The sequence below is a fragment of the Falco rusticolus genome, chromosome 4 (assembly GCF_015220075.1).
Source record: "Falco rusticolus isolate bFalRus1 chromosome 4, bFalRus1.pri, whole genome shotgun sequence".
Classification (NCBI taxonomy): Eukaryota; Metazoa; Chordata; class Aves; order Falconiformes; family Falconidae; genus Falco; species Falco rusticolus.
The window spans coordinates 10099744-10116719 of NC_051190.1; the positions used below are offsets into that span (position 1 = coordinate 10099744).

General features: G+C 41.8%; 1 protein-coding gene across 1 annotated transcript; it reads right to left on the reverse strand.

Moving 5' to 3' along the window:
• Positions 1-4592: 4592 nt before the first annotated feature.
• On the reverse strand, positions 4593-16191 carry ARF4 (ADP ribosylation factor 4). Its single transcript, XM_037384702.1, has 6 exons — positions 15803-16191; positions 9204-9284; positions 8582-8691; positions 7180-7251; positions 6527-6652; positions 4593-5636 (listed from the first exon to the last, which is right to left on the reverse strand). Exons 1-6 carry the CDS (start codon positions 15867-15869, stop codon positions 5550-5552), a joined length of 543 nt encoding a protein of 180 aa, XP_037240599.1. The 5' UTR covers positions 15870-16191; the 3' UTR covers positions 4593-5549.
• Positions 16192-16976: the final 785 nt, after the last annotated feature.

Sequence of the window (16976 nt, forward strand, 5' to 3'; positions counted from 1 at the left end):
ACTGGAGGGAAAAAACACCCAAAAAACCAAACTCCACTGAATAACGCAGGCTTGCAGACTGGCAAGAGCAATGTCCCAGTCACTTAGAACAGTAAGATTGCACTTGTTGAGTTTGGAATTAAATTATATTAGGCTAACTGAGGTCCCCTTATAACTTCAAAAGGAGAAAAAGAATGTTTTTTGAAGTACCTATCCATTACAATTGGGTTACTTAGTTTTGCTTTCCAAAACCAGAACATTAAGAATCTGTTAACTTCTCCACAGTTACACAAGATGGAGCTGCTCAGAGGTCTTCTGCCTCCCTCCCAAGAAACAGCAGGTCCCCCTGGTTCCCTGTATCGGTACTGGGGCCGCTGCTCCTGTCCCCACACAGCCCAAGGAGAGGGAGAGCACAGCAGAGCTGGCATGTGCAGGAAGCAAACCGAAAGGGAAAAACACGGCACTGGAACAGGCCCAGTAAAAGTAGATGGCCCTTGCACACAGCAGATAATCCTTTAATATCTTCAGCAGGAAATTCAGGCCCATGAGCTGGCACTGGAGATCCTCCGGTGCAAGTATCCCTCATTTTATTAGCAAAATGCAGCAGCACAGGCTGACTGCCAGTAGCACCAACGTGTCAGGAACCACTTAGACATTTCCAGGGTGAGAATCCAGCACTAGGGTCTAGGCTAGGAAAAAGTCACAATTCAAAAGAATTGTGGTTTTTTGGGGGTAAAAAGCAACCCTTAGAGACACACCTGTGGCCCATACCCCCCATGCTCTCAGGCTACATTTACATCTACGTGAGGTAATATATGGTGCTTCCCACTCCACATAAGGTGATTTTTTAGTTCCCGTTTTAGCCTCCCCTACAACATCTGGACTTTGCCCAGCAATTAATTCTTCCTCTCTAAATCACCTCTAGAATTCAGATTTGTAGAAGCCCTATTAAGCTCTGTTTTATTGTATAAACCTAAACTCACCTGTGCTCCTCTTCCAGCGATTGGAACGCTCCACATTAAGAAAGTGGGCAAGATTCTTTTTGTGTCTTTTTAAATTTATGCAAGAAGAGCATTTGTTGTTTGTTTTTTTTTTTTTTTTTTTAAACGCTCTTTTTCCCAGACTAGCCATTAAGGAAAAAGGAACATTGCACTTAGCTTTCCCATCTCTGGTGCAGTAAACTCGAGAGGGCACTGCTCCAGCATCTGCTCCGACTAGCTGCTGTCCCGGGAGGGAGTTTCTTCTTTCACACTGGCTCCTGCTGTGGACAAACTTGTCACTCACAGGAACACTACTGAAACTAAGAGCACTGAAAGACTGGCCTTCTGGAGTAACAGATAACTTGTCTGGTTTCTGGGTTGTTCCAGTTACTGTGAAATGTAGCTTACCTGTGTATTTGGTATGTACAAAAAAACCCCAAGTTCTGCCAGATTCTTCAGACTGGTCTGGCAACTTGGAACTCTTATTATTCCCCCCCCCCCCGACCTTGTCCGTTCCAGACAAAGGGATCTTCGCCACTTGTGGCAGCTAGTACTTGAATTCTTACACGAGTATTTCTTCTATCACTGCTGTTTTTGAAGGGACTAATTCAAGCCTTCAGTAAAATGCCTTTACGTATCATGATAAAGCAAACAATAACGCAAAGTATGATTGAGAGAAGGAAAAAGGACAGAGAAAAATGGTACAAGAAAAGAAGGGGAAAAAATACCCAACATGCTGAACTGTCAGATGTTCTAAGTAATTGTGTAGTTGCCTCGGTTCTCGCATTTCTAGCATCAAAAAAATTGTTCCAGGTCTTCAAACCCACCCAGTAAGAGGAAGAGCCTGAAAGATCCCAGTTTTCCTAGAATTTGCCACAGATACCTGTCATTTCTTACTCAAGTCCCCTGTCAATACCATTCTTGACAAGGGCAGGAAAGATACTGGGACAAGGTGATGTGCAAAGTTTCATCACATTGCACTGAAACTGCCTTTGTCCAGACCTTAATATAAAGATTACTCAGATGAGCAAACGACTGCAAACTGGGGTCTGAATTCTCATTACTGACAAAACCCTAACTCACTTTTTTTACACAAGCAAGGCCACTGCTGTAAGCGCCCTCATAGTGTTCTATTGCCTCCAGTACGTTGTTTTTCTGGTTTATGTTGAAAATGCTGAGAACAAACCAAGCAAGTAGAAACCTTTGAAGCACTTGTTGCTAATTCCTGATGCATTTAGAACGGATTTTTGTTCTGCTTCTAAGCAGTCCAACCAAAATGCGCAGATGTTCTGCAGCTGTTTTGTAGATAAAGTCCTAGATTATGTTGTTCATGAAGCCTTTGTTTTTTATTTTAAAACTAGCAAAACAGAAAAAATAAACCAAACAAAAAGCCTAACAAATATCCATTACTATTTATGTTGTAGAATTGAGTGGTCAGGTTAGTTACATGTGAGTAAAACAAAACAAGACTTTTGCACTGGTCTGTATGTAGGTCTAAATATTCACACAAAACTGTTCTCCAGATGTTGGAAAAAAATGAAAAGCCAATCATGCACGTACTGAAAATGTAAGGAATAAACTGTGTCAGCACAAACAAATAAAATAAAAAGCACTCATTCTTCAGTGTTTTGCTCTCTAAAGTTAAGCTGGCCATCTGATACACTGAAATCAAAAAACCTCTTGTGTACAAGTATTACTAGACTGACTCTCCAGCACAGTAGAACTTACCCATTGTTTGAATATAGGAGTTGATGCTACACAATGAAATAATTCAGTCACTGGAACTCAGGATTTCCTGTCATTACAGTAGAACGAGGAACAAGTTTTTAGCAGCCTTGTGCCTGTCCAAGATTTTGGACTTCTGGGACAACAGCTCAGTTCAGGAATTTGAATTCTGATAGGGAAATGACAAACAGAGTTAGTACCTGAACTCTTCAACGGACATGACAAAATGGGATCTTTGTGGGGATTTCATCTGGCTCTGGAGAGCAGGGCTGTATTATATGCTGTTACCGACACCAAACATACATAGGTCAGTGTTATAATTGCTTTAGCTAGAAAATAACAATTTTAAAGAATGTTAGAAAAAAAATTACACCCAAGAAATTTATTGACTTTGTCTTACTACGCTGTGGGATAAGCTGTAGCCTTAACCTCTCATGCAGGCTCCATCACTCTTAAAAGACGCTTGAGATTTTTACTACTTTCTGACTTTCACTTTGGGAAATTACTTATTTTATAGCAGAATTACGACCTACTGGTACACAAAGCCAAACACAGTGACTCTGAAATATAAACTTCTATACACATTCTGTAACTCAAAAGCATAGTGGCTAAACACAACTCACCTAAGCCTGAGTATTTAATTACTTCAAAGCATTTGGAAGAATTAACACAATGAAATTTTCATCTCTGTGAACCAGAATGTTTCCTTCAAGATAACAGGCCTAGTTTGTTTCTAAGTATCTGCTTTTTTATTTGAAGTCTACCTCTTCACTTTGTCCTCCTAAGAGGCGGCGGCAATTCATTTGTCACAAGCACTATTTCATTTTAACCTACTGGGACTACCAACACAATCCCTATTACAGACAAGCTGCCTCTTCTGAACAAGGTGCTCCTTTTAAGGTTTACTTCAAGAACTGCATTGCTAGAAACACGCATGTTAACACCTACTGATCCAATGCACGGATATAGCAACTTTGGTGAATACGTAATCAGCAATTCATTAAAGGTGCAGGCAAAACCCTACTCACCTTACACTGTCTCCTGGGTTTCTCTTACATACTGAAGACATGAACTGAAGACAGTTAATGACTGTATTCAAAAACTCTGGAATTTTCTGTTAGTTGTGTTCACAGTAACTACTTCCTAGAAACTTAAATCTCAGTTACAGCAGAAGCTGCCTCAGAATGTGCTCTTAACCTAAACTACCTTGAGTTTAAGCACACCTTGTCACTGGGATTTCTTGTGGCACTGATAAGACCTGGGCAAAAAATAAAAGAGAGGAGCTTAGCCTGAAACTGCAATGAAATCATGCTCTGGGTTCCTAAAGACATACAATCAATAGAATACAATATTCCAGTTGGAGGATCGAGCTGTATTTGCATCCATACAGCAAACAGGCAATAAAAAAATAAAGATTTTAAACCATCCATTAGTAGCACCCTCAAAAAGCATTCTTTTGAACTACAGAGGTATAAGAGGGCAGAAATATGAAAGCAGACAGTATAGAGCTGGTATTTTGGGTGACTTACCATTAATATAATACTGACTAAACCTCTGTACAAGTGTTCAAGTTAGCTTCCCAGCTAGTCACCAACAGAATTCGTGATTCTCCTGCCAGAACCCACATTGGTTGTTAAATGTAGATACAACTATGAAACAGACATGCATGTTTTGCAGGCAGTTTGTATTTGTTTTATTACAATTTTTCTAACTCTTAGTATTTTCATATCTGGACATCTTGAAAGGAATTTTAGATTTACAACTTCAAAAGACACTTACAGAATTATCTTAAGTCTTGATGACAGCTACTCTACTGCACCGTACACAATCTTGTTGCCCACCTTCTGTGTCCTGCTCTACACAGCTCCAAACAAGTGAAAAATCTGAGACTGGTGTTCACATTCAAGCTGCAGGAAAGCTCAGTATATGGATTAAAAAAAAAGTGATAACTTGCAGTTCAACTATTTCAGGAATCAAGAGGAGAATACACAGATCTATACATTTTATCATTTTATTAGGAATAATTCCAAGTGGGTTATGAAGAAACTAATCCATTGAGTTTGATGAATTTTCCAAAATTTCTTTATGAAGATATGTTCACCAACAAACAGTAGAACTTCAGCAGAACTATTATACACTGGGCAAAAATAGTCAGGCTGATACCAAAAAGCAACATGCAACATAAAAAAAAAAGATACAATATAAAGAAAGACAATCTGCTGAATATTAAAAACAACCTCAACATGAGCTCTTCGCAACCAGCACAGAACTATTCTACCCATCAAATCCAATTCACACAAAGGCAAGTTGGGCCGACAGAACCCAAGGATTAATAAAATGTTCCTCAGTGCAGCAGATTTGTATAGTGTTTTAGAGCATTTCCTTGGCTGGAACAAGCAATATTAGGAATTCCTTTTGGCAAGGGAAAGAAATAAATAGATACGGAATGCTACGTTTTTAAATCAGCAGACTGTCTGAGGAATGAAACAGGGCATCAGTAAACTAAAAGTAGCAGGGAGAAAAAAATTTAAAACATTAATTTATTTGGGCTCAAAAGAATATTCAAAACAGATCTTAAAGATGTCACAATAACTATATTCAGGCATTTAGGCTAACAAGGGGAATAAAATCAGAAGATACACTTTTTCCAAGTTAAGGAGATTTTTACCCAAGTATATTGCTACCTTCGCAACATGTAGCTTGGTAAACAATAATTGGCAACAAAATAAGTTGAAACGCTGTAATATCCTGCCCAAATATCAGTTCCAGATACTGTAATAACCAAGATGCAAACTAATTTTGTTGTAACAAGCCTAGACCACTTATATCAAACATGTCCCTGGTGAAAGAGTCATCCAGTTTGAGTTAGCGTTTTGAGAGTTCATTTGACAGCCAGTCAAGTCCCTCATACAGACCAGTTCCTTGCGTAGCACAGGTAGCCTGGACATACCACTGTTAATGTAGAACACAAACAGAAGTTAAATTTACAAACTGATAAAACGTAAGCTAAGTCACAGTATGTGACAATCAGATACACACTCAAACAATGCTCTTTAAACACTGCTTTGTGCCATAAATAGAGTTAATTTTGAACAGATGGTAATGTTAAAAGTTTTAGGAAGTATATATAAAGTAGATAGGGTTCAGACAGTGTCCAGAAACTCAGTGCTGGCCTACCAAATGCCAGAACACCATTTAGGGCATCAGGAAATAAACACAGAACTTGCAGTTGGTTTATATGCTGAAAACTTAGCTTCTTGTTTTTGAAAGACTGCTCTTCAGGAAATGGACATGGAATTATCCAAGTTAACAGACATCTAAAACATCTTTATGGGTATGATCTTAGTGCATCAAGACACAGACATTATGTGAGTATCACAGAAGGCTGGATAGTTTATGTGAAGCAACCCTATCGCTCAAAGGCTTGTGCAGATGGAATCTAATGATTCAGGAGCTACTTAATTTCCTCCCGTCTTTGGAGTGGTGAGAATGCAAAATGCATTTTCTTCCCCAGAGCAACAAATAGAGAAAACAGGAAGGCCCACCACATACTTGGTCAAACATGTTTGACAGCCAGATTTCCGTCAGAGACTGGAATATTTATATTTTTCCAGGAAAAAGTGAGAGATGAAACACCTGCAACAGCTGAACATACTGGATTACGCTTCTAAATCATTTATTTTCAGAAAGGACCTTAAACTATGCACTACAGAATTTAATAGCAGGTATGTGCATCTTTCTACAGGAAGCGGTGAAAACTTCCCTTTCCTTTAAAGGAAAACTGTTTATGATAAATAATAAAGGAAGACAATAGTTCAGCAACTGGGAAGTTTACTACTTACAGTTCTGTTACGCAGAGACTGAAGACCTAGTTTATCTGTCATTTCACTGATTGCCATGGCATTTGGCAGATCTTGTTTATTTGCAAACAGAAGCAGCACTGCGTCTCGCAGTTCATCCTCCTGAAGCTAACAAAAAAACCGGCCACGTTATTAAGTTAGTTCAGTTAAATACTTCCATTACTTGAACAAGCACTAAAGAAACCTAAATACTGATTTAAGGGTTATAAACGTTTTCATTCCTACTCCTGAAGTCACTGGTAAGTACTGAGTGAAATTTAACTACAACCCAACAGAACTTCTACAAGTAAGGAAATAGCCTTTCAATCAGCAGTTTAAATTCGCAAGCACCTTGCTGCTGAAATTCTTAGCACCAATTTGTTTTCCCAAAATTCTTTGTCTGCTGCATTTTTATTAAGGTTTTATGAAGGAAAGAAAGGTTCTGACAGATCAGTAGTTCTGGAGCTAAAGCTCTCCACAGAATTTCAGTTACAACTCAGCACACTATGTGACCCAGAATTACTAGGTGAATACAATATACACCATACGAACATCCACAATTTTAAAATGCTAAATCTTTTAAGGAAGCTGAAAAACATCCAAAACTATGACAAAGTATGCAAAACAATCATGTTTCAGAAGGTATCGATATTTACCATTTTCTGCAGTTCTTCTGCGGCTTCCTGGATTCTCTCTCTGTCATTGCTGTCTACCACAAAAATGAGGCCCTGTAAGAAGTTAAGCAGTTCTGAAAAGCCAAAGTAAACACGCAGCACTATTTTAAAACCCAAGAAACTCATATTGGCTATTGTGATCGTCCTCTCTCTCAAGTAAGCAAATCTGACAGAAACTTCTGTTTAGGCAATGCAAGATGTCTATCTGAACAAACTGCAGAATAAAACTAAGTCTTCTAAATCAAAAAAGTTAACACACACAAATGTTGGTTTACAGATTACTGTGGGACCCATTAGTTTGGGGGAGGGGGGAACAGATACTAGTAAGTTTTCAGAAGCTAACTCTCTCCCCTCCCTTTTCACTCATTCTATCATATTAAATGCAGCAATAGCATCAGAAGTGCTTCACCATCTCACACTTCACTGAAAAACACTCTTAAAGCAAGGCCTGTTTAAAAAAAGTTTGTACCCAACAGTATTTTTAATGGCATCTGTTACTCAAGTGTCCTTCTTACACATACACTATTTACTCTTAAAATTTCAGTCTGAAACATTACATTTTATCATTCTCTTTATGAAGAGAGAAGTATCTTTTAAAAATATTTAGTAACAGGGCCAAATAAGGAACTGAAGCCAAGTATTATTCTGTTCATAGCAGTACTTCGCTAGCTCCTTTTTGTCAGTCCAGACTTCTCCATTTTTCTGCACCAATCAGATGCTGCACAGAAGTTTCTTGGATACAATTCTATATCCAACACAGAAAAAAAAAACCCAAACCACAAAACAAAAAAATCACCACTCACAAAGTTTCCTGATACTAAGCAACTTACCTTACTACTTCATTTATGTCACCAAAAATGACAGCAGTCACACCAATATGAAGCTGACACTTTCTAATCAATCGGTAACAAGACCTTTCACAGTATTTTTAGATACTCAGTGTACTAAATACACTGATACAGCATGGTAAAAGCTATATATTTTAAGGCTGGTTCTTGAAAAAAAAGGATATATAAAAGGGTGTTCAAACACTAAAATTTTTTATGTATAAGTCAACACCAGTTCAAACAAATCAAAGCATGGGTACAGCAAGGTTGAAGAGCTCTTCACAAACAAGCCAGCTGCTTTGGCACATTACAGAACACTGGTAGATCCTAAATGACTTAATCCTTGCCAGGCTCACTCACAGCTAGGCTTGAAGCCTTCAGGGTAACAAACTAGCTTCAACTAGAATGAAATCTGGGTATCCCTCAGAACTCGCAGGAAGTAGCGAGGAGCCTTTCTGAAACAAAGAGACAGAAGACAACTTTCCATATATACTCTACAGAACATACTGAGACTTTACAAAACAGGTCTTTAACTACTGTCATCTCTGAACTCTTACCTGTGTGTTTTGGAAATAATGCCTCCAAAGAGGTCTAATTTTATCTTGACCACCAACATCCCAAACTGTGAAACAAATGTTTTTATATTCTACCGTTTCCACATTAAAACCTAAAAAGAGAAGAGTTCAGTAATTAGCAATAGTTAATGCTAGTGTCAAAATGTAATTCTAACCATGTCAAAAATGGCTACTTCCCAAGTTACATGTCTCCCAAACACACATAAAATGGCTTAGCGGAACTGAATTGCTAGATGAAGAAGAAAATTGACTGAAGGGGAAAATAAAAATAAATTAGTAACTGAAATCCAGGCACAGGACCTTTTTTTCAGCAAATCTTTCAGCCACAAACTGCAAGGCTCATGGCATTTGTGGGAAGTACTGCGACTTAACTGGTTTCTATACTCCCTGAGCATCTGCTACTGGCCACTGTCAGATACAGGATTCTGGTCTAGTTGTATCTTTCGTCTGACACAAGTTATGTTATGGCAGTACCAGAAAGCCCATGGTTGTCTTGATCCTTATGGTAACGGCAAAGACAGCAAATCCCTACACTTTAGAAGCCCATCTCTACAACACAAATATAAAGTAACAAGAATGAAGGCATGAGAACTGGTTATCTTACCAATAGTGGGAATTGTGGTGACAATTTCTCCTAGTTTCAGTTTATAAAGAATAGTTGTCTTGCCAGCAGCATCCAAACCAACTAGAATAAACAGAAAAATTATTTATTTCACAACATTCACTATACCTTGCTAATTTAAAAATATGCCATTTAGCATACAGAGTATTAGGGGTTTTTTTCTGAGAAGAAACAACTTTTTAAACACTCTTAAGTCATTGTTAATATACTACTATATGTTTCTCCTCTACCCAGCACTAAGAGTGAGAACAAGCAATGAAGAGAACAAGCTCAGTAACACACTTCCCACCCACTACCCACAGACTTCCAAATTTCTAGTCATCTTCCCTAGTATTTGTGTTACTTAATTACATTTTACCATTCACTTTGAAAGTTTCTTCTGGGTAAGTAAGGATCTTCTAAATGTATACCAACAATCTACCAGCAGCACATCGTTTCTAACTGATCACACGTTTGCTACTTTGCGGTCAAGTTGGGGAAGGTCTCACTAAACCTTCAGCTAAGGCCATTTTCACATGCACCTGAACCCACAGCACTATCCATGGAAGGCACTTCAGTGTCCCTCATTCCACTGCTAAAACATTTCTTTTGCATTGACAAAACCACATAATTATGCAACTCCTGTCCTCCCTCCACATCTACTCTAAGGTCTGTAACTCTTCTTCAGGATAGCACTTCTATTCACTGAAATCCACTGGGATGCTTTCACTAGGAGTCTCCTTTTTTGATCTTTATAGGCTTTCTGCACTGGGATTTGCTCTTCTGTTTCTACAACAAAACTTAAGTTTGCTAGTTTTCAGGGTAAGCTGTGTGGTAAACACGTGATCCTTAAAAAAAACACACCAAAAACCAAAACTGGAGCCTCAAAGACTTTTTTTGAGAAGCATCACCAAGACTGCAGACATCCACTATAGTTTTCTAAAACTGCGCAACTGCTTATTATTAGGCATTTCAGAACACGTCAGAGCAGCTCAAAACACAATTCTTCACGTTAGAATCCAATGCCTAGCATATAAGCACCTAACGAACAATAGGTACTAAACACTTACCACAGCAACAGTTTGAATAAGATGCCTATTTGTGAAAATTAGAATGGTCAATAAAACTTTGCCCAAATGAAAATAAACCCCCAATTAAAAAATTAACTAACACTTGCATGAGAAACCTAACGTTATCCTTGTTTAGTAACAGTCTTAAGTGCTCCGAGTTAATTTCCTACTTGGTAGCTGCGATATATTAAGCTTTAAGTGGCTTGATGACTTGACTATTAATAATACAACTGTTTCCTTAGCATTGCCATAAAATGGAATTCAAAATTGCCTACTTATTCAGAATGAAACCAGACTCTTAAAAAGCTGCCTCCTTCTCAAGACACAAACTGCTGTTACAGCAAACTAATTAAAAACCCCTATCTATAACTGTCCTATATTCTGATACTGTGAACAGGATTATATATGCCAATGCGGTTTCTTTGGTATTGTCGTTGTGTGTTTATAAAAAAAACACACAGTTGTTCTACAATCAAACCCAAAAGCTCCTTGAGGGGTAATAAACCTCCAAAATGTTCAGATAAAAATGTAACAGTCTAAAGCCTGCTATTGCCTGAGTGTTATTCTCTTTTAGAACCGTACACAAGCATGAACCGAAAAACAGACATGGTGCGGCATAAGTTTCAGAAGAGCCTGCAAGTCATGAAACTTGTAAATGTTAGCATTTTCCCTACACCAACAAAGTGTCAGGTAGCCTTAGAAAACCCTTTCAGTGAACCCTGAAACCCTCCGAAGACTAGGCTCAAACCCAATGCTTTTAATAGCACCATGCTTGAAGCCCATCACCATTCTCACACAGCTCAGCTTCAAACAAGCATTTATAGGACGCCTAGATCTTCACAGGAAAACATAATGCATATACATGTGTGATAGTTTTCCAGTAAATTAACATTAAGATTGCTTACTGAATCATCAATTAAAGCTACACATACTCACAAACTGTTCCTTTACCCCCTCTCAAAAAAAAAAATAATCCCAGTTATCAGTAAAACAAACACTGACAAGACTTGTTAACATTAGCAACGAAAGAAAAATGGCATTATCTACACAAATGGAGTGTATTTAGGGGTATATTAAAGATACACATAAAGACAAAGAAAAAAGCTAATCTCATTTCAAAGAATTTACACAGGGTGTCGAGAAGCATTTGAAGATATGACTCAGAGTTAAGAAATAAGAATCTACTCATGACTTTTAATTTGCTAAATTTAAGAAATTATTGCCCCAATTACCCACTCCACTCTTGTACCAGGACCCACCAACACCTCAACGGCATTGGCAGAAGGCTACATGAGCCACGTAAGCACAAAGCCCAGAGACTTTGCTTAAATCCACTCTTACCCACAATTCTAATTAAGCTGCTGGACTTTGCACTGAGGCAGGCTGAGTTATAGACACACGTTTTCTTCTCTCCACACCCGGGACAACAGCTTTTCACCATGGGAAGGCAACTTCTACAAATGACCGTGACCCTATTTGGAAAAACTGCCTCTTTTAGCCAAATTGAATATGTTAAGAAGTCTAAGTAAGCAAAAGTCATCAAAAGCATCACCTCCATTCATACTTCTTACTCCAGTTTGCCACTTAACACTCTTTTTAGAACAAGAAATTTCAGGGCACCAAATCACATTTAATCTTTTGAGCTGCTAGGAAGTGTAACTGTTGCTTTCAGAATTCCAAGAATAAACACGTTTACATTTGCACTGGAACACTAGATGTAAATCTATGAGCTACTTCCACGTCATAAAGTTTAAGTAGATTTAACTATAAAGATTAAAACCTAAGTCTTAAATCCCCAAATATCATAAATTTCCGATTCTACATTTTCAATCTGATTCTACTGCCTGACTGACCACTGACAAGACCAAGGCATAAAAGAATCTTGAAGTAGGGTGTGATGTTCAGCAGTTGTACCACAGTGCTTTAAGGTTACAATAAAGCACAAACGGGAAGCACAGACTTGCACTTGCAACCCTTTATCTTTAAACCAAGTCAAACACCTTCTTCCTCTAGCTGCGGAAGAAAAAAAAAAAAAAAAAAAAGCTTACAGTGCTTTTAGATGCTGTTAAAACCACTGTGGTTCTAAACCCTTTATTCCTCTCAAGAGTGTTTTGTTCACAGCCTGTCAGTTATGTTTCTGAATCTCAAGCTTGTAGTTAGCTTGTCCCCAGACACATCATCCCTGTGACCATATCGCAGTCCTTATTTACCAACTTTCTACTTTGATCATGGGTGGTCGAATATGAAGCTGCCTCAGTTATCATAGCACAGAGCTTCAGATAAACTACAGATGCAGAAAAACGGAGAACTGACCTCTTAAATGGAACCCCCATCAAGCCAAATAGATTTTGGTTGTCAGATTGAGATTTCCAAAGTTTACTATACAATACAGTGTGTTGCCGCTTCCAAAATGAATGTTTCCGATAACCAGAGCAAGGAACAACAATCAAAAAAGCTTCTACTGTATTTAACTGATTCATGACATTCATGTTACAATCGAAAGCCAGCTTAAAAAAGTAAAATTAATGAATCCTAATTTACTACAGGTTTGTATTCCTTCACTTTTCTTTCATCTTTATACCAGTTCTCTTATTTATCCCCTTACATACTATTCCTCTTTCACGTTTCAACTGGGTAAGTCTTTGAGTGACATGAAGGAGCAGTTCTCAATACAGCTTCTGAAGAAAACACACACACATATGAAGAAAACTCAAGAGGATGCAAACCAACTGTGGCTAAAAAAACCCCAAACAAAAAATGCCAAACAAATGGTTTTGTGCTGTGCAGTAACATCAATCCCAAAGAACCTGCCAATTTTCCCCCCCAATGCATTTAATAATTACCTTTGTATTCAAAGCTCCTGAGTAGCTAAGCTATTATCTCAGTTAAGACTTGCACAACTGCACCAAGACACGGAACACTAAATTATGATACTGAAAGGTGCACAACAAATCAGTAACTTTTCTTTTTTAAGCACAAGAAACTACGAGCGAAAAATTTTATGGACAGGTGCATGTAGGGTTAGGACTCAGTTTTTCTGCTCTAATGCCCCAGTTGCCTAGTCTAACTTCAAGTCGTTCAATCCTATCCTACAGTTATTTGTTTTCCCTCAGGTTATTTCCATCTATAAAGAGAATGCAGGAATTATTTCACATGCATCTCCTCATAACATTATATAATTATTTCTCAGAAATAGTAAGTGCATTTTTAAGAAAACCAACATTTCAGTAACACTATACCATTAAATGCCCACCATTTATCATAAATGTAGTCTGAAAACATAAAACAGTGTGCCATTTTTGCTGTTGAACATGGTACCTGATGAGAAATACTCAAATTCTGCAGAACTCAGTAACACAAAGTCTGTCTTAAGAGCTAAATTAATTCTACTTTATCTTTAATTCTGCAGAAACAGCAAAAAGTTGTGAAAGACAAGTCTGAATTATAAATTAATCATCTGTTCATTATCAACTCATCCATATAATATTTTTCCCCTAAATATTTCTCCATGAACACCTTACTCCATAAAGTATACTACATGCAAAAATTTAAATGCCTAGCCTTATATAGCTTATTTTCAAACCATAAACTGAAAATTGTCACTTTGAGGAAAAGTTTAATCCAGTCCCAGTATCGATTCAGACATCTCTCCTCAAAGTGCTGATAAATAACGTAGAATGCTATGAAAAGCTTCTTTTCCACGTTACAGGTATAAACAACTTACAGCATATCCAGTATAACATATTCTGCTTCTAAACATCAAGCTTAGCTCCTATGTTGCACTCTCAAGAAAAAAGTTTTATGCTCTTATACAATGTAACAAATACGGTGCAGTCCCATGCTCTGATCCAGTCCTGTATTTGAATCTAATAGCTTAAAATCAAAATTATTACAAAATAAAAAGATGCAGCTGTACCAACTGCTAGAAAGCGCAACCTAAATTTGATTAGCCTGATTACCTACCAATGAAGAAATTAAAGCCTTGCAAGCTATTTTGATCTCCATGACATTGCTTTCCTGTTTTCATTATTTCGCAGAATGCAACAGAACTACAAACATACCATAGACACTATCTCATCCTACAGTCGAGCTCATTTGAAGGTTTTTTTACTTCCTTCACTTAAGAGTCATATGAAGAGTCTGGCTATTAGGGAGACAGTCAAAGCACTTCCTTGAAACCAACAGATGTATTAAGTTGTCTCAAAGACAAAAAATACTCAGCTTATTTTGGAATAGATGAGAGTCTCTAATTTTAAACAGAGAAGACACAATGAAAATTACTGTGCATGCAATAAAGAACTCTGTATCACAAAACGTATGGACGACATTGAAATTACAATGAAAAAAATTTTTTAAAAAAGCTGCATTGTAGTGCCTACTGTGCGTACCAAGGCAGCATTACAGGTGAGTAGCGTGCCAAGAAGTTTCAGGGTTATGACCCAGTCCCGTGATGGGCTATATTGAAGTGAACACTTGATTTCTTAAGACAGGCCACTTCAATCAACGGCCATAAAACAAGTTCCATTCACTTTGGTAACAGAATTTGAGGAAAAATTGGGGGGTTAAGATCTGCCTGTACCTAAAGCTTGCGGGGGGAGGGGGTGGGTAGGTGGGTGAAAGAAAGCAGGGGAGAGTTGATTGAAGTGGAAGAGGAAATAGCGAATGCAGTATGCGCTTGCTTTGACCTTTTGAACCATAATCTTGCAGCAAGAATCTTCAAGAGCTACTGCCTTCAACTCTTACACAGCCTGTGTCAAGAGAACCACATCGAATTCCAAATAAATAACTCGAGGCAGACAGTAAAACTAAGCAAGCACGGCAGAGCGACCCTACCGGGTTTTGTACGCGAGGCACAGGAGCGAAAGTCCTTCCCCGAGCGCCAGGGGCACAGGCACCGTAGCTACCGAAAATCGGCCATTATACGGCAATTGCTGCAGCCCTCGCCGCCGAACACAGCGGGCTTTGTCACAGCCTGCTGGGGGCCACGCCGCCGGGCGGCAGCGGCGCGGGGGCAGGGCGCGCAGCCGGCCCGTGCCCCGGCAGGGGGACCCCCGCCGCCGCCGCCCCCCTCACCTGCGGCCGCTTGATCTTTGTTCCGGGCTTCGCTCGGGCCCAGCGGGGCGGCAGCGCAGGTGCAGGGGGACGGGGCTGCAGCCGCGCACGCCCCGCCGCAAACCCGCGCAGCGCTGCCCCCGCCGCAGCCGTGGCCCCGGCAGCGGGGCAGGAGAGGGACGGGGCCGGCAGCTCGGCGCAGGGGAAGGGAAGGCAGCTACAGCCCGACCCCCACCCCTTCCCCCGCCGCTCGTCCGCTTCCCGGCGACCCCGCCAGCCCCAGGAAGGGCCGAGCCCCCCCGCCGTGAGCCCGCGGCCCCCTCCCGCCGGGCTCCCCTCCCCCACCGCCAGCGGGACGCGTCCGTGAGGGAGCGGGCGGGCCTGGCGGCGGGTCTGGCGGCGGCCGCGGGCGGACAGGGCGCAGCGGCGAGGCTGGGGGGCCGCGGGCGGGCGGCGGCAGCGCGCCGCCGTCCCCCTTACCCATGAGGATGCGCATCTGCTTCTTGCCGAAGAGGCGCGAGAAGAGCGAGGAGATGGTGAGGCCCATGGCGGCTCCGGCGCGGGGCTGGGCGGCGGCGCAGGCGGCGGGAGGAGCGCGGCGAGGCGGGCGGGAGGGGGAGCGCGGCCCGGCTGCCGGCGGCGCTCACGGATCCCTCCGCGGCGAGGAGGCCGGTGCCGAGGTGCGGGCTTGGCCCGGCGGCACCGACCGATCGGGCGCGGGCGGCGGCAACGGCGGCGCAGCTGGTGCTGTGTGCCCGGGAGCCTCGCTCGCTCGCTCTCTGCCACGTCACGCTCGCCACGGCCGCCCCGGCTCCAACGCGGACAAAATCACGTCACGCTCGCCACATCCCCCGGCCGCGGCGCCACCCTTCGCCACACGGCCCCGGCGCCGGCGCACTACGGCTCCCAGGCAGCGCCGCGCCCGCCCCGCGCCCCGCTCGCCCCAGCCGCGGCTGCCAGTGCATGACGGGGGCTGTAGTCGGCGCGCCCGGGCGGCCTCGCCGCGGTTCCGGCCGCCGGGCAGGGCGGGAAATGCAGTCCGCAGGGCAGGGCCGCCTCGGGCCGGGCCCGCTCAGCCGGGGGTGACAGCCACCGCGCGCCTCTCCCGGAGGACAGCTGAGTGGAGCGGGGGTGCGGGGTGAAACGAATCGCCCGAGAGCCCCAAATGCCCGCTAACACCAGCAGCGCCGGGCAGGGAACCGGCCCGCCTCCGGCGTTGGGCCCCCGGCGCTGCGGGCTCCTTTCCGGCTGCGGTGCCCGTGAGCCGGCCCCGGCCCCGCAACCGCACTGGGCCGGGGGGCGGGCGGGCAGAGCCGGGGCGCTGGAACGGGCACGGAACCGAAAGGCGCCCTAGCCTGACAGACAGGCTGTTTTTTGAGGGGTATGTTCTTTTTCATAACCTGCTGCAACAGCTTTTTTCACAGCTATTGTGAAAAGCCCATCGCCTGGTGGTAGTTACATTTGGGGCAGCGTAAGCTGCGTTTAATGCGTGAGCGGCTGCGCTCCCTCTCCCAAGGAAACTGGCTCAGTCAAAAGCCCGAAAAATTTTCAAGGGAGTTATTGCCCATGAGAAACTGCGTTAGTACACACAAGCTCATGTTTTTCAAAAAGAAGCTATTTGGTATTTCCTTACCTTCCATTAAAACACCACCCA

Excerpts from the sequence above, each read along its gene's own strand:
- ARF4 (XM_037384702.1), bottom strand. The coding sequence starts at position 15,869 with ATGGGCCTCACCATCTCCTCGCTCTTCTCGCGCCTCTTCGGCAAGAAG. Across the intron at positions 8,692-9,203 it reads CACCACAATTCCCACTATTG|GTTTTAATGTGGAAACGGTA; the intron begins GTAAGATAACCA and ends TTCTCTTTTTAG. Across the intron at positions 5,637-6,526 it reads AGTCTCTGCGTAACAGAACT|TGGTATGTCCAGGCTACCTG; the intron begins GTAAGTAGTAAA and ends CTACATTAACAG.